The 25,771-nt window shown below is 36.7% G+C and overlaps 1 protein-coding gene and 1 long non-coding RNA gene across 8 annotated transcripts in view; one reads left to right on the forward strand and one right to left on the reverse strand.

The window, feature by feature from the left end:
• The window catches only part of PLEKHM3 (pleckstrin homology domain containing M3), a 93,705-nt gene extending 74,489 nt beyond the window's left edge, over positions 1 to 19,216 (forward strand). For all 3 annotated transcript variants that reach the window (XM_072418683.1, XM_072418684.1, XM_072418685.1), the window contains one exon: positions 14,488 to 19,216. In XM_072418683.1, the coding sequence (XP_072274784.1) occupies positions 14,488 to 14,665 (178 nt within the window). In that variant the 3' untranslated portion in view covers positions 14,666 to 19,216. The remainder of the gene's footprint in view (positions 1 to 14,487) is intronic.
• The window catches only part of LOC140335768 (uncharacterized), an 84,930-nt gene that overhangs the window by 32,917 nt on the left and 26,242 nt on the right, over positions 1 to 25,771 (reverse strand). The window contains exon 5 of one of the 5 annotated variants that reach the window (XR_011921754.1): positions 15,966 to 16,090. The exons of the other annotated variants lie outside the window; for them this stretch is intronic. This is a non-coding gene — a long non-coding RNA (uncharacterized lncRNA). Of the gene's footprint in view, positions 1 to 15,965; positions 16,091 to 25,771 lie in introns of those variants that run through there. 5 annotated transcript variants of the gene reach the window in all.

Below are 25,771 nucleotides of genomic sequence, written 5' to 3' on the forward strand. Positions count from 1 at the left end.
TTCTTAATAATACATTTTTAGCAATGAGCATCTATAAAACTTACCGGTGGTAAACTTCTGACCTTCTGTATCCCTGGAAACAGTAGCACAACACAGTTCACGTCAAAGCAGCTAAAACTCTTCAGAAGTTGTTTAAAGAGCATTAAGGAGAGCATGAAGGAAACACATAAAATATCTGGATAGGTGTGAACAATCCATCTACATGAAGCACTGTGGGCAATGGATCATTATATTTTAGTGACCCATAGGTGTTCCTACTGATTTTCTTGTGTACACGGATTATATCAGCATTCTTATACAGAAATGTCCTAAAATAAACATTCAGACCCATTTCATTAATCACATTTCTGCTTTGTCTCAGCTGCCCAGCTCAACAACACAAGAATAACACAAAGGGTGACATTTTTCCTCAAAAGCTCCACCAGAGCTGAAGAAAAGAATTTCGAGCCTAGCCAAGAATCTAATATTTGATCTGCGCTGACAGAAATTGTAGTCAGGAAATGCATTACAAGCTTCAAACACATTTAAAAAAGTTGTACACTACAGTCATACAAAAGATGACCTGTAGTATGCTGAACACACTGTACACCTTTATTCGCAAGATTCTCATACATATTACAGGTTCCTAGTGACATATTAGGAATCCACAAGGAATAATGCTTGTCTACTGTATAACGAACCTTTAAATCAGGGGTGCCCACACTTTTTTGGCCTGCGAGCTACTTTTAAAATGACCAAGTCAAAATGATCTACCAACAAAATGCTAAACATATATTTATTTATATATATATACTGAGTATACATTATATTTAAAATATATATTGTTTACCTTGTATAACAGCATGAACATGTATAGCACAATACAATTCTGTACATTTTTGGCCATTACCTTACTCCGATGACATCCTAAACTGAATGGAATCAGCCAAAGTTGCATAGTCCGGACAGTAGTTGCTGGTAGCCAGCCTCAAACAGACTTCCAAATGATTATCAGTCATGGTGGAACAGTATTTGGACTTAATAACTCTGATAAATGGCATAGAAGCACAGTGGAGTTAATATTGAAAGGAAGGGCTCCGCAATCTACTTAGGTTGCCTTTGCGATCTACCAGTAGATCGCAATCCATGTGTTAGGCACCCCTGGTTTAATTGGTGTTGGATATACTTTATTAAATTTTACTGTTTATTATTGTTTGCCTAGGGGGGGTAATCTGTTGCATGTAGGCACTTCCCATTGATCATTCAGATTGCACATTTTAGCTTTTTAGCTAAGATTTGTATGAGACAACATTGGTTCACACAGGTAAAACATAAAAACAATTGCAAAGACACCAGGATTTGCATGATTTTAAATGAGAAGATTTCAGGCTGAAGATAGAGATCCAATCTTAGGAGGAAAAAGGGAGAAGGTTTTGTAAGGCTGGATTTATTTGGAGCATCCTCAGAACAGCTAGCTCTGCCTTCCTAACTATACCTAGCAACAAACACTTACCCTGTGAATGAATGAGAGTTCTTGCTGCTAGGGATATTGAGAGTTAAGGGGGTGGGTGGTTGTCAGCCGTTCTTCAGGCACTCCATGTAAATTCAGCCTAAGGAAAAGCGTTGTGATCTTTATGAAGTATATTGAATATCTAATGGTGTTATACATTGCATATAGTTAACATGAAAATTATATGTGTTGCTGGCAAGTTGAATCGTTTTATACAACTTTGTACTGTATAGGTCTCAGGAACGGTGGTGGAAAAGCAGCTGCAAACTTACTTATTCTGCAAAACGTTTGCAGCCATAAAAAGCTAAATGGTAGTTTAGCTTACTTTGGATTGATTCTTTATGATAAAGTGTTTGCAAATAGTTGGTGTAAATTATTTGTATGAGAGTGCATGAATAATGCAAAAAGGCAAAGACATAAACTACTAAAGGGAAACTCCCCACAGAAGTCCAGTAGTAATATGAGTGACCAGCTTAAAATGCATCCCTAGGTGAAAACAAAATTCCTGTAGATCTGCAATCTTTGCATGTTTTCTTAGGATTTAGACTACTCCACATTTCTTGGTATCCTGCCTACAGGATGAAAACATCCCTCCACGTTGAAGTCCAAGGAAAGGTTAGTATAATATCAGCCTTTTTTTCTATTACATATATATATATATATTTTTTTCCAAGGAAAGGTTAGTATAATATCAGCCTTTTTTTCTATTACATATATATATATTTTATTTTTTATTTTTTTTTAAACATTTTACTGAGCAAATCAGCATGAGGAAGGGGTCTAATATAAATATTAGCCCTTTCATGGAAATGATCCTTTAAGTGACATTGTTTCTTCATTATATTAACATATTGCACCCTGCAGTGTAACACAGTTTATACTTACCTGCCCTATATACTACAAAAGCCATCTTCACTCTTTTGCAATGCTACCATAGCTAAAGTTTTCTTCCTAGTCTCTTTGAGCTGCGGTTCTTCTAGCAGAGTACTTTAGTGATGTAAAAGCCAGTGGAAGGAAACACAGCAAAAAGTAAACCAGAGGGAACCACTCTCAAAGTGTCTGATCATGAAAATTCCATAGCTACTTCACCTTTGCATCAGAACAAAGATCAGTGGCAGAAAAGGATTTAAATATCAATATATTTTTTCATGTTAAGCACTTGTATAGGTATAAATGAAGCACATGAATTTATTATCCTGCAATTCTCAATACTTTGTGATAAAAGAGATTGTGATACTCTCTATTTCAATAAATATATGACCAATACGAGGGGGTGCTGAGAAGTTCCTGGCTTTGCCCAGAAAGAAGAGAGCCAGAGTTATGGAATAACACATTTATTCAACATATTCCCCCCTGAGACTGATGCACTTGGTACAGCATAGTTGCAGCTTTTCTAGACCGTTGAAATAAAAGTCCTTTGAATGGGCCGCAAACCAGCTCGCAGCAGCATCTTTGATGTCAGAAATGTCCTTAAAACGTTGCCTCTTCAGGTGTTTTTTCAAATTCAGGAACATATAATAGTCCGAAGGGCCGGGTCAGGTGACTAGGGGGGATGGTGGACCAAATGGAAACCCAGGGTTTTTAATTTGGCAGCCACAACGTTGGATGTGTGCGCCGGTGCATTGTCCTGCAAAAAAAAGGATCCTTTCGGTCACCTTTCCACGGCGTTTCGTCTTATTTGCCCCCTTCAGCTGGTCCAGGAGGTTAGCATAATACTGTCCGGTGATACTAGAGCCCTGAGGTAGTGCAGCTTCAAAATGGGCCAAAGCAGCTTTGGATGCCTCAGCTCGTTCCTTCTTCTGATCACTGTTCAAACATTTTGGCACCCACTTCGCTGAAAGCTTGCGCATTTCTAGGATAGTGGTGATAACACACCCAACACGCTCCCGTGGGATCCCAAGTATCTGGGCTATCTTTTTTGCAGATATTTGCCCGTCCTCAATAATCAGCCCATAGACAGCATCGCTGGATGCTGGGTCAGTTGAGGTTGGGGGGCGCCCACTGCGGGGCTCATCTTCAACAGTGAAATGCCCAGTCTTGAAACGAGATATCCAGGTTTTGACAGTGCTGTAGGAAGGACACTTCTCCCCCAGGGTTTGTGACATCTCAGTGTTGTTCTTTTTCTGACTTTCCCTGGAGAAACAAAAACTTCATGACTGCCCGTAACTCTTAACGACATGAAACTTGCTTGTGCTTCTGCCTTCACAGCTTCTCACTAAAAGAAAAAAAAGACCTGATATTTGCACAGTTACATACTAAGATATTAGACTGCCATATGCCCCCACACTAATTTCTCTATTTCATCTGGAAGGGGGCAAAGCCAGGAACTTCACAGCACCTCGTATAAAATTTTTTGTTTCATTTGTTTAGGTTTTCTTCGTCTACTTTTAGGTAGTAATTTTTACTTCATCAGATTTAGGTCACATTTATTTAAAAATGTAAAGGGTTTAAAGAGTTTGCAAACTTTCAAGCACCACTCTAGGTTCAGGTCATATGCCTGACATCATAATGCTATCTACCTGCAAAAACTATTATCAAAAAAATCCGAATCCAGTGTTTCCTTTTCTTGTTTACATTGGAGCTGTTATTTGACACTGCTGTGCACCCTCAGAAGCTGGGAGATAATGAATGGAATCAGGCAGTTGTTGGGCCCGATCTTTTAGGTTGGAGACTCTGACCCCAGGTAGCCTAAATAATAGGGAAACTATAGGCTTTCAAAATGATGATACATCAATTCTCAAAATGTAGATTCTTGTATAAGTCTTTACAGCTTCCCTTTCTATCAAAACTTTTGATTTTGTGTGTGTAAATTGAATTCTGTTCCATTTACCAATTTGTGAGGTGGCCCGAAAAATTTGGTTGTATGTTCAAGATAAGAAACTTTGTACTTTGTAAGGTCAGGCTCAGTTGTGTACATATCTATGAGACATCGCTGATAATGAGCTTGGCATACATATATGTACACAAAAGAACAGGATGAAACCAACACCCAGGAAGAAGCCTTGCTGCGTTCTGAGGCAAAGGTAATATTCATTATTTAAAGTATAACATTGATAGTGAGCAATTCCTACTTCCAGTTACCAAACACCCAGAAAGCCCTGGTGATTTGAGTGCCAGTTGTGCAAACATTGTATTTCTCCATGGACACATCTTCCTGTCAACAGCTGAAAAGCTTTCAGGCGTATCTGTTTGCAGTTGTTCTTCGAACTGTGGAAGATGGTCCGGACTCAGACAGCTCATTTTTCATTTCTTTTCTCTTTTGATTGGATGGGTGATGGAAGATGAGCTGCAAACACATTACATTATAGTCTCTGTGAATAGAAGAGTGTATTACCTGACCACTTGTTTGCAGTGCATTTATTTGTGTCAGCCCTTAAGCAAACAGAATACCTAGCTCATGCACTCACCTGGGGACTCAGTACACACACGACATACCCCTGTGCTCACTTAATCAGTATGACACATTCCTTTGTTACTAAATGGTTCCAAACCAAACAGAATCAGCACAGCTAATTAGCAGCTTTTAGAAACCCCTGCTTAGTTATCCTGTCACATCCTGCCCAGCTATAAAACAAGAAAATGAGCGTGCTCTTCTAAGCTAGAAGTGGCAGTCGGATACCTGTAAAAATGACTTCATCTCATCGTAGGAGAAGCAAGTACTTGAAATAATGCCAAGAAATTGTGAAATAGGAGAACATGAGAACATAACCAAAACCAAGTACTTTCATCACATACACTTTTTCGACCATTTTTATTTTATTTTAAGTATAACCAGACAGGATACGGTAAGGTTAGTTTAAAGGAACCAAAAAGCCCCTTCATTAATCTACTGGGACGCACAATAAAGACTTCTTCCAACAAAAGGTGTGTAATAAAGTATATATCATCACCTATAGCTAAAATTCTAAAGAATAAGCTAATATATCATGCCATATAAATTTCCAGTGCTATAGAACAGAAAAGACCGTTGATTAAAAAATAGAATCTATTTTTTAACCCAGTTTGAATGGCTGTAATATTATTGAACAGACTCCCAGGCAAGTCCCCATGCTGGGTGGTTGCTGATTAAAGTCTCTTTATTAATGCTCTACATCCTGGAAAGCCACCGGAAAACACCAAGCAGTTACCAATAACCTTATTGCAATGGTTAATTGGTCCTGGTGATCCCAGGTAAAGTAGTTTCCCCTCTGTGTTCTGCATTGTATCTTCTTCCTTCCGCAGGGGTTCGGTGGACTGGTCACACAAAAAAGAAGAAGCCTTCAGAAACATTGAAAAGTTTAGTATTTGCCTTAATTATTCAATGAACATGGGGATTCTCTGAAAGCTTTAATTAGTTAGCATAAGGCCAATTTATTTTGTAATAAGTAATCATTTAGGGGAAAATAATTTAGTAATAACATTTTGGTTGGTATTGGTTATACAAAATGTAAAAATGAACAATTGGGTAATGATTTCCCAGCACCTATGTCCAACAAGTTTTTCTTTTTCCCAGTTTATTATAAATTTATATAGATATATATATAGTAGTATACTAAATATAATTTTGGTTTGCAAAACATTTGGAATTGATTTGTTGAATAAACATACCTACCCTATATCTCTGCATCTTTTCTGTCCAGTCAGCAGGCTGGGTTGGATTCTCAGTCTTTGTCGTTATCTAGCTGTGCTGCTGCATTCAAGGCTGAAGGCTATGTTTTCTGAAACTGGCTACTGGATTACAAAACTGACCACACTTAATTCATAATCCTTTGACAAGTTAAACAAAGTCCACATATACTTTAGGTATGCATTGATGTGCTTTACTGGAGTTCTGAAAGTATGTTAATCAAAATCTTGCATATGTATGTACAAGCCTTCCGTCCTATTGTGAGTAGAACTAAAGGTTCATATATTTCTCATTGTATATAGCAAAGTACTATGTAGCTAAGCAGGTAAAAAAAATGTGTGCTATGGGGGAGGGTGGTGAAGCCAATCTGTTGCTTTTTCAAAGTAGGGTACTTAAAGCCAAAGCAATTTATTTTTATATTTAGTTTAATAATGTTTTTTATTGCTGTGTTTCCATCTAAGTGATTCAGTCTTCCTATTCGTCTTGGTAACCCCTGTCACCAAGATTGAAAGTGAGAGGAAATGCAACATTTTAAGTTGTTTCCAGAACAGGAACAGAAGGCAAATCTTCTAATAAGGGCATTTGTTTAACTGACAACTTTTATGAGGCATCCACTGACTTTTTGTGGAGTATGTAGCATGTGAAGAATAATACAAATGTGATACAGAAAGCTAAAACATTTATTTTAACTATTGCCTGCTCTATCCACAATGTAGTATAGGGCATATCAATGAATTGTAATTGTCTTTTATTATCAGCCCCAGCACATATATTATTATAAAATAGCCTCCTTTCATATTAGGACCAGAAACACTGAGAGTTATTCATGGCACTTACAGACTCTTTTGGGTTTAATGCATTTAAAGCTATTTTCTTTTATTGTAAAAAATAAGTATTATTACATTTGAAACTGTCTATAATTTTCCCCATTTCATTTAACACATACATCTTTAATATGTTTGGTTCATTTTCAGTTCTGTAGCTACTACCAGTGCCTTTTATAATACTGGAAATCTAATAATGTTAATGGCATGCGTAATTGGCAGAGTGATTATGTTAAAATGATGCTGGTATTATCGGGCTTTAAGGCTTTAGTAGGAATGTGCTGCAAACCAAGTGAAAATCCCATGAATTTACCACATTGTTCTGTAAGGAAGAAACCTTGAGAAACTGCAGATTAAGCAGTAACTGCAGAAACATACAGGAATATGAATGTATATATCCTGTTGAATGCTTGAATATGGGTATTGTCATGTACAAGTACCCCAGTATGTATATGCTACTCAAACATAAGTTGGGGGGGGGTGTAGATCAGTTTTAGTTACCTTTCAGTTTTACACCTATTCTCTTTTGCCACTGAACCCACCTGTAGCATAGTAATGATATACTGGTGCTTTTTTGGGAGATTTTAATTATTTAGGACCTGATTGCTATGCATGTAATAAATCCTACACTCCTTTATGCCAGTATGCAGCTAAATACTTCAGGAAAAGCTTTAATGCCCTTTTCTCAGGGAAATTAAAGTGTAAGTTGCAATTGTTTTGCCCAATAACTTACGTTGGCATCTAAGTTTCTCTGATATTAGCTAATATGTACAAAAAATATTGTGAGCTCTTTGAATTTTGGTTTGGTCCTCATGATTCTTCATGTGGACTGCATTGTCTAGCTCCCCTGGTAAAGCAGTTCAGCGTGCTTTTGTTTGGAGAATCCTCATCGGAGTAATTATACTTTGTGACATTTTAACTGTTGTATGGAAACCAACAAATTGCGTTCCAGTGTTTCTGATATATGTCTGTCATCTGTCTGCCTTTTGTCTTCCTATGTAATCTTTTTTATGTTTATGGACTAAATTCCACAGATGGAGTTTTTTGGATGCTATATAACAGAATTCTAGTTCATCTGAAATAGTTCATGGATGAAGTGCACCAGTTTACAGAACTGGCTGTGTTTGCCATTTAGCAAAGAGCACTCTATTTGGAGAATTTGGAGTATAAAATGTTGAGGCTATAAATGCTGAATTGTATACAAAATACTATTTTGTTTATGCTTTATGTGAAATAACCCCCATGGGTTCATGTTGATAGGATTTCTAGGTAAATGCAGCATTTTCTATGCCATATACAAACAAAAAGGCTGCCTTTTACTTACTTGTTTCTTTTTCTTACCTTTAAAACACAGTCTTGTAAACAGTGCGTGTTGTTGTATATTTTGGCTTAGCCATTACTGGGTTATCAATATTTTCTTAGGGCTACCTGTGTGTGAGTTTCTTAGAGCTTAAAGGTGTACAAGGAAGTTCACTAGTGCATTCTTTACTGTGTCTGCTATAACATGATCCTGTTACTTTTCCTGCTCTAGGCAATTAACAGATTTGTATCTTTTGTAAGGGAGACTTTTCAGCACCAATCCTGTAACTTTTATTGTCCCTTCAGGCTGCACAAAAGGCAAATTAAGACAACACACTTGAAGTGAACAGTGTGCTTCCCCACCATGGCTTGCAGTCATCTATTGATGAAGACTCCACTCCCGGCCACTGGGAGGGCAGAAAGGAGAGAGGGGCTATTTAGGCCCAATCTGGCTACTGAGCAGGAGCCGGCAGCACACTGGTAGCTTGATCAGACACACATAAACCAAATCTAAATAGAGTTAAGGTTCCAGACAGGTAGACAGGGAAATAGGCTGATAATCACAAAAACATGGTGTAAACACTATCCAAACAATTTGCAGAAGTGATTCAAAGCACGTTAGAATTCAGACAGTTCAGAATCTAGGACATTAGCAGATGGACTAAGATGATGATCAGACACAGGCTGCATGTCCAGCAGTCTATTTAAGAACTAATAAATTAAGACAGTTGTGTACAGCAGAGACCTAACATGCAGTGCTAAAAAATGGCCATCAGATGGTAAAGGCACAAGACTAATTGTTATACAAAAATAAGTATTGCTAAAGGAAATGCAATGCATATTTCCTTACAAGTTTTTTTATAGTCTTTAGGTAGTGGACGATTTAAAATATCCATTAAGCTCTTATTGTCATCATGTCTCCATTGAAGATTTTCTGTTTGCCCTGGTAACATTTTCTTCAGTACACAATGTGAAAAATAACTGTTGTTAATGGAACAGGAGTAGGGGGGTAATCTACCAATATGGCCACTGCTATCTAAGGCTAGGGTGCATTTGATACATAGATTACATAGGTGCATTTTCTTGCTAAACAGAATAAAGTCATTTTAGGTTATGTTTGATGCACAGATTCCAAATATGGTATTGGTTTTGATAGATTAGCTCTAGTTTTTGAAATAATTACCTCAATAAAAACCTCAAAGAAAACTAATGAAACATGAAAATTAGGCAAAATAAACTAGATATGCCTACGTATACAAAAAAAAAAAAGGATCAAATCTGCAAAGGGTCTGGTCAAGGTCTGAAAACATTTATCAGCTAATAACAATTGATGCTTAGTAAATCAATTCCAGGTTTGCTTGATCTCCCAGGTTCCCCTATGATAGTTTATCTTTTTTCCAGTCTTGGAGACCTTTATTAAATCAGACCCTTTGTCTTGTGTTTCTGGGATAGTACTTAGGAAAATTTTCCCAAATAGACACAGACAAAAGCAAAAAAAAAAAAAAAAAAGTACTTGCACTAATAAAAATCTTTTTATTATAAAGTGGTTAGACACATGCTGTAAGCAGAAATCATGAGATGTTAATTCTAATCAATCAGTAAAATATTTCACCTCTTGACCAGAAGAAAGCAGAAGGAACTAGCTGACTTGAACTTTAGAGATACTTGTACTTTCTCCCCATAGTCCACACTTACTATCTAATAAACACAGTGAATCTAGGTACTATCTTATTTCTTTTATTGGTGTAGTTACTATGTAACTTATATTGTATACAAGGTTTGCTTTTACCATCCTCATTTGTTTGACCTGACTTGATCTATAATCTGTTTAGCCTTCATGGTACATTTCCACCTACCTGATAAAACTCAGTCTTCAGCCTATAAGTTTATTGTTTATACTTCAGTCCTGAGTTCCCAAGCCTTGCCTATGGCGGGAAAACAGCAGTGTTGCATAATCATGTCATCAGCCCACATCTATTTCAATACTGCAGTTTATGGGTTTGTGACAGTGTCATACACTTGTCAAACATTAATGAAGAGTGTGTCAAGGGATGGTATATATATAATAGACTTGGCACAATTTCACAGACATCAGCTATGCAAGTGCATCTTTGCACGTCCTGTACAGTATGCTTTACTGCTGTAAAAACAACGCCATCTGTTTATTTATGAACTACGTACAGTTGGTACCTTTTAAAGGTATTGGAATGTGAAAAGTCAGTGATAATTTATGTAATATGATAGCTACAAATACATTCAGCAAGGTTAATCAGTTTAGGAAACATAGTAGGTCTTAGGTAGAGTTTCTATATGACACAGTAGTGACCAGCACATTAGGTGCCCATGGGACCAGCATCCTAGCTGAAATGAGTGGAGTATGCAATTCATTCGATTTTTTTTTTGTCTAAGGTCACCTTTAGTTTGTGTGTTGATTAGAATGTTAGATTTGGTTTAAATTCTTTGTGGTTAGTAAAGTATGCTGAAAAGTCGAACTATGAAAAATGTGGCATATAGCCATAAACCATAAAATATACACCGTAAAATGCCCAAATGTGCCCAAAGATGGAAAATTACAAGAAGGCTACACAACTTCATTCCTAGGCTGGCCTAAGATGGGCTTACTATGAAAGCACATTGTAAATGTCAGTTTTGATTGGTAAGATTGTGCAGGAGCCCATACTAGTAGCATTGGTAAGGGCTTAGGGCAGTCCTCTTAGGCTTTGTACACAAGCTAGATTTTTTTTGTTGGAAAAGATCTTTAAAAATCCTTTCCAACGACAAAAATCCGCAGGTTTGCATGAACGAGTGCTGTATGCACTTGCATTGCCTTCGTTCTCCGCCAGGAGGGATCCATGAACGACATCAGACGGCCACTGTACACATCAGATTCTTGTCCGATATCAGCCCTGAATCGAGAATCGGATTAGAATCATCTGACGTGTGTACATAGCCTTAGTTTCTAAGCTTTTATGGACCCTTCCCATTGTCTTGAACTGCCAGTCTCTCTTTTTATGCTGTCTGTCCAAATTAAAAAAATAAAATGAATGCATTCTAATTGCTATGACCATTAGTCAGTATAATACAAGCAGTAACATTACCATTTAGGTTTATATTTCTACACTGGAATTCAAAAGCATGAGGAACATTATCACATTACTTTTCTGCCTGTCTTGGTCCAAGTTAATAAATACCAAGAATCATGACTTATGTTCTTTGTCTGGGTGTTTTTATTTTGCAATTGCTCACCTTTATCTTCATTTCCTTTCCCGTGTACAGACCTTTGGATAGAAGCAGCAGGTGCATCTAGACAGCCAAACTATTTTATAGGAGCCAGTTGTGCTAAAGTCTGTTGATAAGAGGCATAGCTAACTACAGGTATCAGCCAAGAGGGAAGGTGTGTCAGAAAAAGAACACAGACCTTATTCTACTATCATAGCAATTAGTCATTTTACCTAAACATATTCTTACACAGCTGCATTCAGGTCACAACAAATTACTAGTGTTGTAGATAAGATTTGATTGATATAGGTTTAACTGTTCACACCTACGAATAACGAAAAGAAACCTACATAACTATCCTTTTGTTTATTGGCTAAAATATCCAGGAGTGCCTTAAATTATACATTTTTATTGTCTAGTGTTCTGTATTCCTAAAAAAATTACCAGCCTTTAAACACTAAAGTGGGTACCTAAGAAAAGGGTTAAAGTCAAAAATAACAATAAAATAATGAAAAGCCCAATAAAAAAAAAAAAACCTGGATGTGCTATCTGAATCTCTATTACATATGGAGGGGGGATCTTGTATTTCACACAAGGAAGCTGAAAGAACGGATAATATTTTAAATTCCATTGCACAAGAAGTTAAGAGTGTTTTTCTGTACTTGCCTAAAAAGAAAAACTGATTCTCTATTCACTGCAACTAAGAACAGAATTGATTAGCTTTAATTGTATATCATTGTTTTTGTTTTACGATTTTGCATTTGATTGACAGAGCAACTCGATATTCCAATTGGTAATCCATAGTTTGGAAGTCAAAAAATACTTCATACAGCTATACAAGTTTCTGCCCTATCAATGATTTTTCTACTCAGTTTCTTAAACTCATAATACAATTTACTCAATTGTAATTTATCATCAATAATACCCACAACTGATTGAAACCCCTCAATAAACAAGTTCTTAGGCTACATACACGTTAGATTTGTGTCGATGAAAACAAACTTTTTTTATGATCCGTCCCCACGACAGACAACCAAAAGATGACTGAATGAGTGCTGTACATACAACATCATTCTGTTCTATGGAGAGGGGAGTGGGGAGAACGAGCCAGCTGCACCCCGCTGTGCTCACCTCTCTTTGCATTTTTGGTGGTCGTTGGACTTCTGATGTTCATGGTTCCGCCAGGACGGATCCATGAACGACGTCGGAAGGCTTCTGTACACATGTCAGATTCTGGCCCGACACAAGCTTTAAGGCTCATATCAGCAGAATCATCTGACGTGTGAACATAGCATTATTCCCACTAGGCTGCAAAATACCATTCATATTAATTTTAGGTGTAATTGTTTTATCAGATCGAATCAAAGTGAAAATTTGGCCATGGGTACTAGCCCTAACACTACTCTTCACCTAAAATGTAACCTTATATCTTCAATACCCCCTGCACACACACACACACACATATACAAGTGGAAAGCATTGGTAAAACAAAATAATGTGTAATATTCTCTAGCTAAAATAATAAAAAAATGTAGTTTTTCTTTATTGTATTTTTTACTGTTGATCCTTATAAATAAAAAGAACATGTAAACAAAACCTCTCTACATCCCCCTTGTTTGTTTTGATTGCAGTGGGATTTTGCACTTTGCCCATCATAATTGCATGGTGGCCTGTAGATAGCACACAAGTTTAAAATATAGACTATTTTTATTAAATTTAGTGGTTACCCTCACTGAAGCAGAATTACACAAGCGCAATAAAGTTTATCAGTTCATTTAGCAAAAATTGCCAAGAACACACAACATTCAATGCACTTTACTTTTGTCATTCACAAGGGTGCTGTAAAATTACACCTTGATTGTGGTCAAATTACCTCAATTATAGGAATCCATCGCTTATCTTTGAACTGGAGAGCTTGAATGTTTACATGTTTTGACTGCTGTCTTGCAGTGTCTCAATTCCAAAGAACTGTTATCTATTTCTAGTTTGTTGGAGGTAATAGACCAAGATGAAGACTGGGTACTATTAAATCCAGTGGAGCAAATTGATGGCTATTTGGTTTCCATTAAACTCTGTCCTGACACAAGCCAAAGTCTATTTACTTTACATTATACAAAATAGAGCCAATTAGCAGCTATTTACTGTCCATCAGGCCTTGTGGAACAATTTCAGCTATATTTGCACTGCTTTATACAACAGCCAACATGGCATTAGCTCTGGCAGTATTTAGGTCATTTGTTGGGTTCCTGTGATGTGAAAGGACTAATTTTGTTTTGTTCAAAAAGCCATTGTGTGTGTTTGGTACATTTAAGGTAATAGGAGAAAATTAACACCGTACATAGCAGTAGCCAGGTTCACAGCCAGCTAAAGGGAAGTCAGTAATCAGTGAGATTGTTTTACGTACTTTGTCTTATTTATTTTAGATCTGCGATGCTGTGTTTTGGCCCTTGTTTTGGCACTGTTTATATTATTTTTAGGACTTTTCTTTATTGTAAAATCTGTATTTTTTAACCTACTAGTATCCATGGCCATTGCTGACCTTCTTCTGAAAATACTACTTGTTTTGTTGTCATGCTTATCCAAAGTTCATAGTTTTTTTTCTTTCTTTTTGGTCACTAACTTGGAACAAGAATATGGCAAGTGCAGTCAGAATACCTGGTATTCATTCCTAGGTTCCTTCCGAAAAGGGACCTGCAGATTTAATTTTTTTGTGACAATTTTTGTCATACTAGAAACAAGGTGGTGCCTTTATAAATTGCTAACCTGTAGCAGAGAGAAGGCAGGCCAACCAAGACTGATAGAACTCCTTTGGCTAATCAGAAAAGTCCCCACATATGTATTTCAACTATTCATTCACCTGTTTGATTTTTGCTTGTACATGATTGGATGAATTAAATTGGCAGAGATTCACCTCGTTGTGTAAACAAAGGGAATAATTCCTTTCCAAGTGTTAATTTACTTTGCCAAGTGAAGAACCTAAACTTTAGAAAATCAACTCCTATAGTTCTTGAAGATAAACGTCATTTATTTACCATTTTCTTTTATTTCAGGTGTGAAAATTGTAGCGCAGTGTACCACACTGACTGCAAAGTGAAGACTGTTCCCTGCCCAAGATGTGTGCGCAAGGAGCTACAGAAGAAGCAAAAGTCATTCTGGAAAAGGCTGAATGTGGATGATAGCTTGGAAGAGTCCTGCAATATGTTTGATCTGTCTTACCAGAGCACGTGACTGGTGCAGTCCCAAGCCATTGCAGTTGTTCTGCCTTCCCTGCTGCTAGCCAAGCCAGTGTCCCAAGTAGAAATCATGTAGAAAGTAATAGTTGGTACTTGGTAAAATGTTGCAAAGAAAACCCCCAGCTAGCTATTAGTTTTCTCTTTACCCTTTCCCATTAACTGATGTTCTAAGTACTATAATGGCAGTTTTACCTTACCCCAGCTCTAAACTAAGAACGTGTACTTTACTAGGAGATACCCCTATTATCCTGCATGTGCTCATTATTTATACTGATTCTATCTTACGCAGTTGGAATCATCTACAATGGGCAGGTGCAATGGGTTTATTTTATAATGCATGCACGAATGGGGATACCTGTCTCCATGTGTACACTTGTCCACTGCCACTTCTAAAACTCTCTCATGTATCCATTTGCTAGGATCTTTGTACTTGAGATTTAGGAAATCTCAACTATTGCTTTATGGTGTCTGCTTATCAATATTGATCCTCCATGTTTGATAGAGGATTGTACTAAGGGAAAAATGGGTGCTGCCATTGGTGCCCTTTTTAAAGAAAAATCTAGTTCTCTAGCTGTCTAGAATAATATCTAGTAAAATAAAAAGTCCACTAAAGGTCTGATTTTCATGCTTCTTCCAAGTTGAATATTTAAAGAATGTTCAAAGGTATATATAGCCAAAACATTTTTTTTTTTGTTTGGGATAGAGGGGGTTTGGAACCTCTGGTGGTTTGTTACTGCTGTCTAAGGCTCAATAGGATTATTTATCCTCGTGTCCGGTTGTGGTAAATAGAATAGGCCACCCCCAAGGGGACTTAACAAAAACCACTGGTTAACTACAGTTACTGCTCCTGGGCACCTAGTGGATTCCCAGGAAAGCTTAACATGGCTTTTTTAACCACTAGGTAATCATGCCCACGTAAAGTAGCAAAGACACAAAGTTAGGCTAAAGGTAATTTTTGCAATTCGTAAAAAAAAAACTAGAGTTTGTTAACATTTAAGATAGAAAGTAAGCAATATTTATGACCTATTTGCAACAATATAATCACAATAAAAGTGCACCAACGTGGTAAAATATTATCTTTTAATTGAAGAATCTGTAAATACAAGTTGAACTCACAGTATGGAATGCAGTTTGGAACATGTAACAGCATTAGCCTGACATTGATATTTCTGTGCTTGGCCGCCAACATGTATCCTGGTCAGGGTAGTCAACTGGAACTGTGAAGGGTGCCTGGGTCTGATCAACATTAACGATATGTTGGTTTCCTCCTCTCTTAATAGATGTCAGCTTGCTATGCCACTCCAGGTCAAACGTGATGGTAACTACTTGGTTACAATCTCAGCATTTGGTACTTGTTTAGACTGTTAAACAGGAGCCTTTAGTTGCACTTAAAAACTAGTAGGTGATGGCTGGAATCTCCCTTTAAAACAAATGGATTAAAATAATAGCAAAGCAAATACCACTTTAAGAGGACAGGTCAACGGGGTCCAAAAAACACCATCTAAGCCAATAAAACAAAATTAGGTGAAAAATTCAGCCCTGTAGGTTTGTTTTCTTGGTATGTTACCAGTTCTGTTGGATTGATGCATGTCATATTCCTCCTATAGAATATTAATAACAGGAAAATTTGAACTTCTACCAAAGCAACACTGTAGTAATTAGTAAATACTAATAATGTTTTACTGAATTCCAATGGAAGTAGAATGTTACACCCAATGCGTTTTCATTAGAAAATCTCTCTTCTTCCAGGTTTAAATGCATAGTTTAGAAATGTATTCAGATGACAGTTGGTCTCTTACTTTAATTACAATAAAAAAAGCTGACCTATCTGCCTAATTCAACCCTAGACTAGGCTTTCTAGTATATTCCACTCAGAAACATTTAGGCCTTAAAAAAGGAAAAATGCCTTTAACCCAAAATAAAATGACTATATATGATATATCCAGCAATAAATATTGAATCACCAAGTCATTTCACCATGTTTATGCTAGATGTTCCTAACCCCACATCAAGTGTAATAAAGACCAGACCTTGCTGAATTCTCTCCTTTAGCAGGTAGATTGGTCTTTTATCCACCCCACTCTGTAGTTTTCTGGAAGAAGTCTGTAGTAGGTGGACATGCTGGGTCCTACAGCTCTGCTTCTAAATAGGCCTTGTGTATCTCAATGATGGTGTTACCAATACTTGTACAAGTTAACATTGGGGTTTCAAAACTAATTTGTGCACACAAAGTGAATTGATATATTTTGTGACTTGAGGAATATTGGAGGAAATTGTTTGTGCCTGGAATTCAGCTTTATCTTTTTGTACTTGTTTAAGTAAACCTGTAGGAAGATATTGTAGATCAGTGTTACTCAACCAGAAGTAGCTAAGGGATCCTTGGGCAATGAACAATTTGCGCTTCTCTGATCAGTTTAAGTCAGCAGCTCTGGCCCAGACCCTTCTGGGGACCATGTATCCCGTAAGGATTATAGGCTCAGAGCGGTGGGCGGGTTGTGTCTCTGACCTACGATGGCAGAGTTGGCGGGTTCAGGCATCATGACGTCACCCCTTTGAGTGACACACGGCTCCCTGCGCATGCGCACTCCGGAGACTGTGAAATTAGTGATCTGTGTTGTCCAAAGGGTTGGCGACCACTGGTTTAAGTGACACCATTAATCATTTTTGGCTATCTGTAAAGCTGACATTCTTCCCACTAGCCAGCAATGTAAGATTCATTCTTCCCAATGACCACCACACTAATGTACTGTGAGCTGTGGATATAATAATTATAGTAGGGGTTCTCTGAAGACCTAAAAGTTATCTCCAGGGTTCCCCATTTTGAGAAAGGCTGATGTAGAAGAAATCGGTAGAGCTACAATATAGTACTCCCTCTATCCTGATGCATAACGTAGCCTCTCAAAGGAGCCTTCATAATTGTATAAGTTATTTGCTAGGGTTCAGGTTACAGTGTTTTGGATGAGAAGGGTTGCAGGTGTTCCACACACAGTCACTTAGATTTTCTTTTCTTTGCAAACCATCAAGGCGGCAGTATTTATGGACAGAAACAATACACTGCTCTTTTCTGTGTTTTTTTTTTTTCTTACTTTGTAAAGACACAAATCAAGGGCAAGCTTTGAACAATGAGTTAATCAGGACAATTTATACTGAAATGTATTTGATGTTTTGTTTACAGGTACAGAGCATTTCAGAATGCCGCATGTATGCTTCAGTCTGCACGGTGCAAAAAGTTAGAACTCTGGGGTGGCAAAACCTACAACAGATGACTCTGAACTAGTGTTTTGTTTAGTGATGGCCTTTTAAAAGCCCACATGCAAGGTTGAAAGATTTTGTTTTATGTGATGTGTTTAACAAAATGGTGCCTTTAATCTTACAAGTGGAAAATCAAATCTCATAATTCGTATGCCATGATTATTCTACTATTCTTCATTTGTCTCATTTATTGTCTTCAAAAAAACATAAGGAGGAGGCCTTGAGTTTATACGGTCACCCTACATATGAGAGGGTGTGAATTTTGTCCTGTAGAATTGAATTATCTTTGAACGCAAGCTTTTAATAATCTGAATTTTACAGAATATCTGTTACCTTAAAACAGAAACCTTTTCTCTGATAAAAGTGTAAATATTATTTCCTGGATGTATAGGATTCATGCGTTGGTACATGGAGTTTCATAATGTCATAGACCTGTTATCACCACCAATACAAATTAGCTACTTTGTCGGTCTAGAAAACTCTTACAATGAGTTACCTGTAAAATTAGTTCTAAATAAATCACAAAACTCCTATAATCTTTGATGGGGAAAAATCAACTTATTGAAAACATTCCTAAAGTGCATATATTCAACAACTCAAATGGTTTTGAAGTTTAGGTGGTTTTTTGCAACTGAATTATTACCAGTTGTATTCATCAATGTAGAATGTCAATTATGTAATCGATGAACAATTTGAAACTTTTGTGCGTTGTACTACTTGCTCAGACGGCTTTATTTATCTATTTATTGTTTGACCTCTCATGTGAAATATGCACTAGAACACTTGCATAGCATTGCTTGCAGAAATGCCATGGAATAGTTTCCCATTATAAACTCATCAAATAAAGTATAAAATAATGAAAGAACTTTGTACTGAGATCTTGCTGTATTGCTGAACATTATCTGCTATATACCACTTAAAGCCTGTGCTATACATTGTATGGCAATCACTCTATAGGTGTGTGCTATCTACATTTTACTCCATTGTGTTACTGATAATACCTAATCTGTGTTCATCTATCTGTTTCCATAGAGGAGATCTAATACAGGCTTGAAGGGGTATGAAGTGGATTATGCAGAAACGTGATTTTTCTTAGGCAGCACTGAATGCTCACAATCACATTAAGACCATTCTTCTGAACTATTCAGCTATTATGAATACTGAAATATTGCCTTAGTAATGCAGCATCTTTTAGATTTAACTTCTTATTCAATGAATGATCTCAACCAACCGAAGAATTAACTTATTCTAAAATACATTCTTGGTGTTTCAATAAAAGCATGGAATATCTGAATGGTGTTTTATGTGCCTTTATTTCAGCAAATTCAAACAAAATATTTTCCAACTGGCTGCTATGTTTCCTAATGTGTACAGGATCAGCACTGTGGAATTTCTTCAAAGGTAAGTTTCATTAAAAGCAGGATAAAATACAAACAGTAACATGAACTGATCATTCACCATGACATTCATATTGTTGTTTCAAGGATGAAAGATTGAGGTTTAGATTAAACATTTTAGGTTGTATCTTAATCTTCTGCAGTTAGCAGGGATATCACATATTGCAAATCCAGTGGAAAGCATACATTATTGAAGGAAATGTGCTTCTGCGCAGGGCCAATCAGCCATTTTTTCAGTTTGTGTACCATTAGGTAAATGTACCTTCACTTACTGTCAATATCAAATTGAGATATATCCCCCTCTTGACAGTTGTCATAAAAAGGTGCCCTGATTGATGTTTTGGCAATAACCTTAAAATATTACATTTTCCATCACTTGATGTGCAAAAAAATAATAATTAGAGAAGACAAACAGACATCATAAAACCTTTTTAATGCTTCCACATTGTATCCAAGTCTAAAAATAAAGTTTTGGCTTTATATACAATTTAAATGTTTGTGAACTGCACCCAGTTTATAAAGAGAGAAAACAAATGCCTTTTACCCAGGAAAAGTGCAGCTATTTGTTCAAAATCATAGCAGTCATCTAAAATGATTGCAACTTTTTAGCCTGATCACCACTTTTAAAGCATTTCTCTACAGATCCTGTCTGAAAGTACAAACTGCATCCACACAGATGTAGATACAATACTGTATATATTATAACCATAAGTTTGTGGATTACTGACTCTTACAGCCAAAATTTTTGAACAGTCCTCCAACTTATCAATTACAGGCATTTTCATTGAATGTTACTGGTAATACTACACCATACAAAGACAATTTAGATAATTCTGAGCTTCCATCTTGTGGCAATAGTTTGGAGAATGCTCTTTTCTGTTCAAGCCTCTGTTCAAGAAGCCAAATCCGTAAAGACATAGTCTGGCAAAGTTGATGTGGAGGATGGCACAGAGACCTGAATCTCAACTCTGTTAAACACGTACGGGCTAATATAGAACACTGGTTGCATGGCAATACCTGATCATTTGCATGCAAATTTCTATGGTTGCACATTTCAAGATCTTGTGGGAAGTCTACAGCCACAGAAAGGGTCAACTTGATGTTAATGCCAATCGTTTTGCAATTGAAAGTTCAACAGGCTCAAACAAGTGTCACGTGTACAAACTTTTGGACATACAGTCTATTGCAGAATGCACCATTTATTACAATTTATAACACCACAGATTGTTTATCCAAGGAATATCTGCTTGCTTTACCAGGAAATATTTTTTTCCTTTTGAAGCAAATTGGACCATGCTTTAAGGGTGTTTTGTCACCATCTGGAACAAGGAATCTCAGCCAATTCCTCTGGAGGTTGCTAGGGGTTCCTTGAACTATGGCTAATAGATCTCAAGTTTGATGATGCCTGCATAGTTTGTGGACCAACACCACTTGGCAAAGCCAGCTACATGGCTCCAATGACATTTTAGGTTTCTATAGATGTGTTGTTCTATCCATCAATGTATGCGGGAATTGTTTATACTGGCAACCAATTTAGGAAACATTTTTTTCTACAGACCCCCCAAAAAATTGGTTTTGCAGTTTACCCAAAATCTGAAAATGATTTCAAGGGTTCCTCAAAAGTAAAACATTGAGAAAAACTGCCCTGGGCATATCCTTTATTTTCTAATTTTTTTGTAAATGCCATCTTGATCACTATTCACACAATTTTTAGCTCCTCAGTGCCTTATATACTCACAGATTATCTGCTACATGCTGAATACAGCACAGAACATACAGGAAAAGAAAATATAGTTCCTATTGTATTTTCTTAAACTATATTGTGGTGATGTCATGTGGCTTTTTAGATACAAATCAAAGGTTTTCCTTTACTAACGTATGATGTACTGTCATATCTTCAGTATAAAATTTTACACAACATAACAGGAAGAATAAAAACAGACATTTTTTACAACAGTTTACACATAATTATATGTGACATGCCAACTCCTGTTTCTGCAGGGAAACCAATGACCGTTATACATTCTTTCCCTATATTTTGTGGGCTGAAGGGACTAAAATAAGGAATGCACAGCAAAAATAACTGCTAAAATTATGTGGGCTTTGTGATTTCACCATAAAATATGTTTTATAGCCTCAGTTTCATGACTCAGCACTCCTACCACCCTTAATGAATGGGTAGAACATTTTGGGCATTGTGCTTTGGCAGAACGTTTAATCAAGCCAATTCTAAACACTGGAGATAGCTTTTGTAATCAGGTTTTATTTTTAAAGGGGTGAAGACACATTTAACTTTTAGATGTGCTTGCTTTCTAGTCCAATGAAGGTACCTTTAAAACTGCTAAGGTTCTCTTTATATTTCATGATGGCTATTAGTCTGAAAAAGTAATTTTCCAAAAAAAGATTTAAACTTTGCTATTAGTAAAGAGCAAATAAATCAAAAGCTGCTACTCAAGAAAATCCAAGGTCCTGATCCATTTCCACCTATTTCTAGGTTTATTGTTCTAACATTGGGAATTCAGTAAAATCAGGTTTCATTAGAAGTAGGGGATGCCATTGCTGGCCTCCTGAAAATGCTAATTGCCTATTCTGCATAAAAGTTTATGTAAATCCCTAATAACCTTCTCCTATTTGGAGTGGTACGTATACCATTGTGACCATTTTGTTATATATCTTTGCATGAAAATATCTGTTGTCCCTGCCAAAGATCGGGTAAGCTCCTGACATCCTGTGCAGTGTTATCTTGCATAGTGTGCAGCCCCAGAGCAGGAAATTGACATTAAAAGTGCCGTTTCTAAAAATGTTTTTGTATTGGAGTAAAGAAAACACTCAGCCCAGGCAGAAGGTGAGGAGAACTTTTAGTAGAGGCAATTTGTAGGTAAAAATGTTTTTAGGTAAGGGGAAAATAGAGAGTCTCTCTGAATGACTACCCTACTTGCACATGTAATGGTCTTACATATGGGTATATATAAAAATAAAGGCAGAGAACAAATTTTGGTATTGGGACATCACCTATTAAAATTTATTTCCAGGTCCAAATGCTTTTTCTAGGCATATTATTATGCATCCAGTACTGGTCCGTATCCGGCACTAATGTAATCTGGTACTGTTTTTTTTACAAGCTGTTACATTAGGCAATGCCAAACTCAAATGTTCAGTGGTCCCCAACCTTTTGGAGCTCGCGGACCATTAAATCTACGGACTCTGTTTGCGCATGCGTCACTCAAAGGGGAAAAAATTCCCCCAGAGTGACATCATGATGCCAGAACCTGCTCAAACCTGCTCATGTGTCTAGAGACCGCTCAAACCAGCAATAGGTGAGACATGGTCCGTGGCGCTGGTCAGTGTGCCCCCTCCCAAGCGGGGTCCCTCTTCTGACCCCGCTGGGGGGTGCACCAGCCAAAGCCGTGGACCACTGCTCTCGCGGCCCAACCCGTGCTCTCGCGGCCCAACTGTCAGACGGGTCCCTGGGCTACCTAACACAACACACCACAATAAGCCTTAATGCAATAAAGCATTTTGAAACTGCATTCTTGTAAAAATAAGAGCCAAGAAATAAAAAAAATAAAAAAATCACAGTCATCATTAAGGTTTATTTAGGGGAGGGGAAGCAAAACAACTGCAGGTCCAAAGGGTGACACCAATGCAAAGCTTTTCTCCCCAGTGTTTGCGGTCATTGCTGTATCCTAGCTTCTGTATACTGTGTAAAGACCTGCTAGGCTACTGTGTCCAACAATACATTTGTGTGAGAGCTCTGTACCTGGTAACTGAGTAACTCCGCACTCCATAATAGCTGAATCAGGACTCTTGTAAGGATTAACCAACCCAACACTTTTTTACCCCTATTCTTGTTTCTTAACCAATAATAAAACAGTAAAAGGTGCTACATTTTTCAGTAAGCTTTTCATTTATATTATATATTTACTTACTCAAGAAATCTCTGAGGTGTTTCTGCCAATTATAGCCTCATATTTGAATAAGGTTAATTTGCATTCCAGTCAAATAAAGTCAAAGTACAATTTCATTGATCACCTAAGAGATAGCAGTGTCTTAAGGCGTGGGCCCATACAACTGCATTTCTGTGAGCATTGCAGAGGTAATATATAATCCAGAGTTTACTGGTGGTAACATTCTTTCAAAATAAAGTAATTAGAATTTCAGATTGAGGAAAATCTATTTCATTTTTAGTGTGTATTTTTTTATTGTACTGTTCAATATATTTATGTTGTGTCCACAATACAAATTTGGGGAATATTTATAATTGCTGTGACTCCTAAATATTGAGACAAAGATTCTCTAGTTGAGATGGAAAAGAACTCCTGGCAGAAAATAAAAAAGGTATTTTTACTAAAACAATATTGCATTAACTAATGCTAATATTTAATAGGAAAAAAATTCCCATTTATGCATTTAAGTGCATTTTGCTGCTTTAAATTATTTTTTAAATCTGAACATGTTCATCTAGCACTTCATAAACTCATGTTGATTTATTGTTTGTACCTAATATAAATTTAGTAAATATTTTTTTCAGCAGCCATGGATCGAAATAACTGTAAATACCTAATTTGTAGATTTTGCTGCCATCTCCTCCCTGTGCTTTGTTAGAAAACAATTTAAAATTAAAAAAAATTAAAAATCAGATGCTACCTGTGATTGGTTTAAAATCCCGAAAGATCTTTTTTTTTAAATTGTGAAATCATCAAAAATATTTGTATCATGTTTAGGTGATTTAACCCAATGTGTTGTAAAGAGTACTTGTGAAAAGTGTTCCCGCTGGGAATGTCATACAAAGATATAAACTGCATAAATGAACATTTATATAATAGTGACTAAGGTGCCCTATAGGTGATTAAAGGAGAAGCCCCTTGGAAAGCCATGCTAGTTCTACCTGCTATACTACATTACAGGTACACTTTGACCTGTTATGTATACAACAGAAAAAGGGGCTTATTTCTAAAACTTTAAAAAGTGAAAAAATTACTAATACCTTTGATGATCTTAATATCTTTTGTCTAAAGCAATGTTCCATGAACCCTAGGGTACCTGCAGAGATTGCTAGGGGTTCCTTGAGCTGTGGCTGATTGTGACCTCCTATCTGATGGTACAAAGCCATTTACCGGGCCAGAAAAATGACAGCAAAGATTTTTTAGCTGTAAGGGTGATATTGTGACCCCGGCCTATAGGGACATTCTACTGACTCCCAATGAATTCATTTTATCGGGTTCTTTGAGACCTCAAAATCCTTTCAAGGGTTCCACTGGGGTTACAGTGGTGAAGAAAGGTTACTCTAAATCCTTAATAGAAATGTTATTAACTACAGAAAAATGAATTATTTTACATATACTTTAAAAAATAGGACTACCAATAAATATGCATTGAAGGCCCCAAGAATGGCAGCACATAAAAATGTAACGTGTTTGCAATACATTTTAGCATTTCAACCAGCCTCTCCACTACCAACCTCTGATTTCATTGGCTGACAAAACCCAACAAAAAAAAATATTTTTCAAAAAGCACACAAAATACACCTAAAAAAGTAATAACCCTTATGGAGCCTACTCACACTGATGCATTGTATTAACCTCCCTAGCGGTTCATTTCTTTCTGGTTTTATATGTCTAAAAGCGGTACATTGTTTTTCATGAAAATGTATTTTACAGTATAATAGTATGAGTATAATAAAGTTTGAAACACAAAATCATGTAAAAACAATAAATTGAATAAATTAAAAAATCTATATATATAAAAAAAATGATTTTTTAATTTTTTTTAATTAAAAAAAAACATATTATACTTATACTTTTATATTATACTGTAAAATAAATGTTCTTGAAAACAATGTACTGCTTTTACACATATAAATCCAATGTATTGCATTCAGTACAGTTATTTTGTATTGAATGCAATACAAATGTATTTTGAATTTTCCGCCCCGCCAGCAACGTACACACGCACCAACGTCACCGGGAAGTCATTGGATGCAGAAGCAGGAAGAAGGAAGAAGAAAAGACGGAGATCGCGGCGCTGGACGGCGCGGGACGCAGGCAGATCAGGTAAGCGCTCTATTTACTAACCTTCCCATAGGATTACCTACCCCGAGTGTGACTCGGGGTTACCACTTTTGGCAACTTTTTTCTACCCCGAGTCACACTCTGGGTTACCTCTAGGGAGGTTAAAGTAGTATTTGACAGCATAAAGGTTGGTGTGCTGCGAAGTCCAGGCAATCCTCTGCAATGCACTTCAAAATATGCAGCAAACACTAAAAAAATCTGTGTAAAGCATTGTGTAATATGTTGGTGCTATATAAATCCTATCTATTAATAATAATAATTGTGCAGTCTATTTAAATAAATAGGCTGCCTTAATACAATGGGCCTGATTTAATGAAGCTCCCCAAGGCTGGAGAGCATACATTTTTATCAGTAAGCTGAGTAATACAGCAAACCTGGAAT

The sequence above is a fragment of the Pyxicephalus adspersus genome, chromosome 7 (genome assembly GCF_032062135.1).
Source record: "Pyxicephalus adspersus chromosome 7, UCB_Pads_2.0, whole genome shotgun sequence".
Lineage (NCBI taxonomy): Eukaryota > Metazoa > Chordata > Amphibia > Anura > Pyxicephalidae > Pyxicephalus > Pyxicephalus adspersus.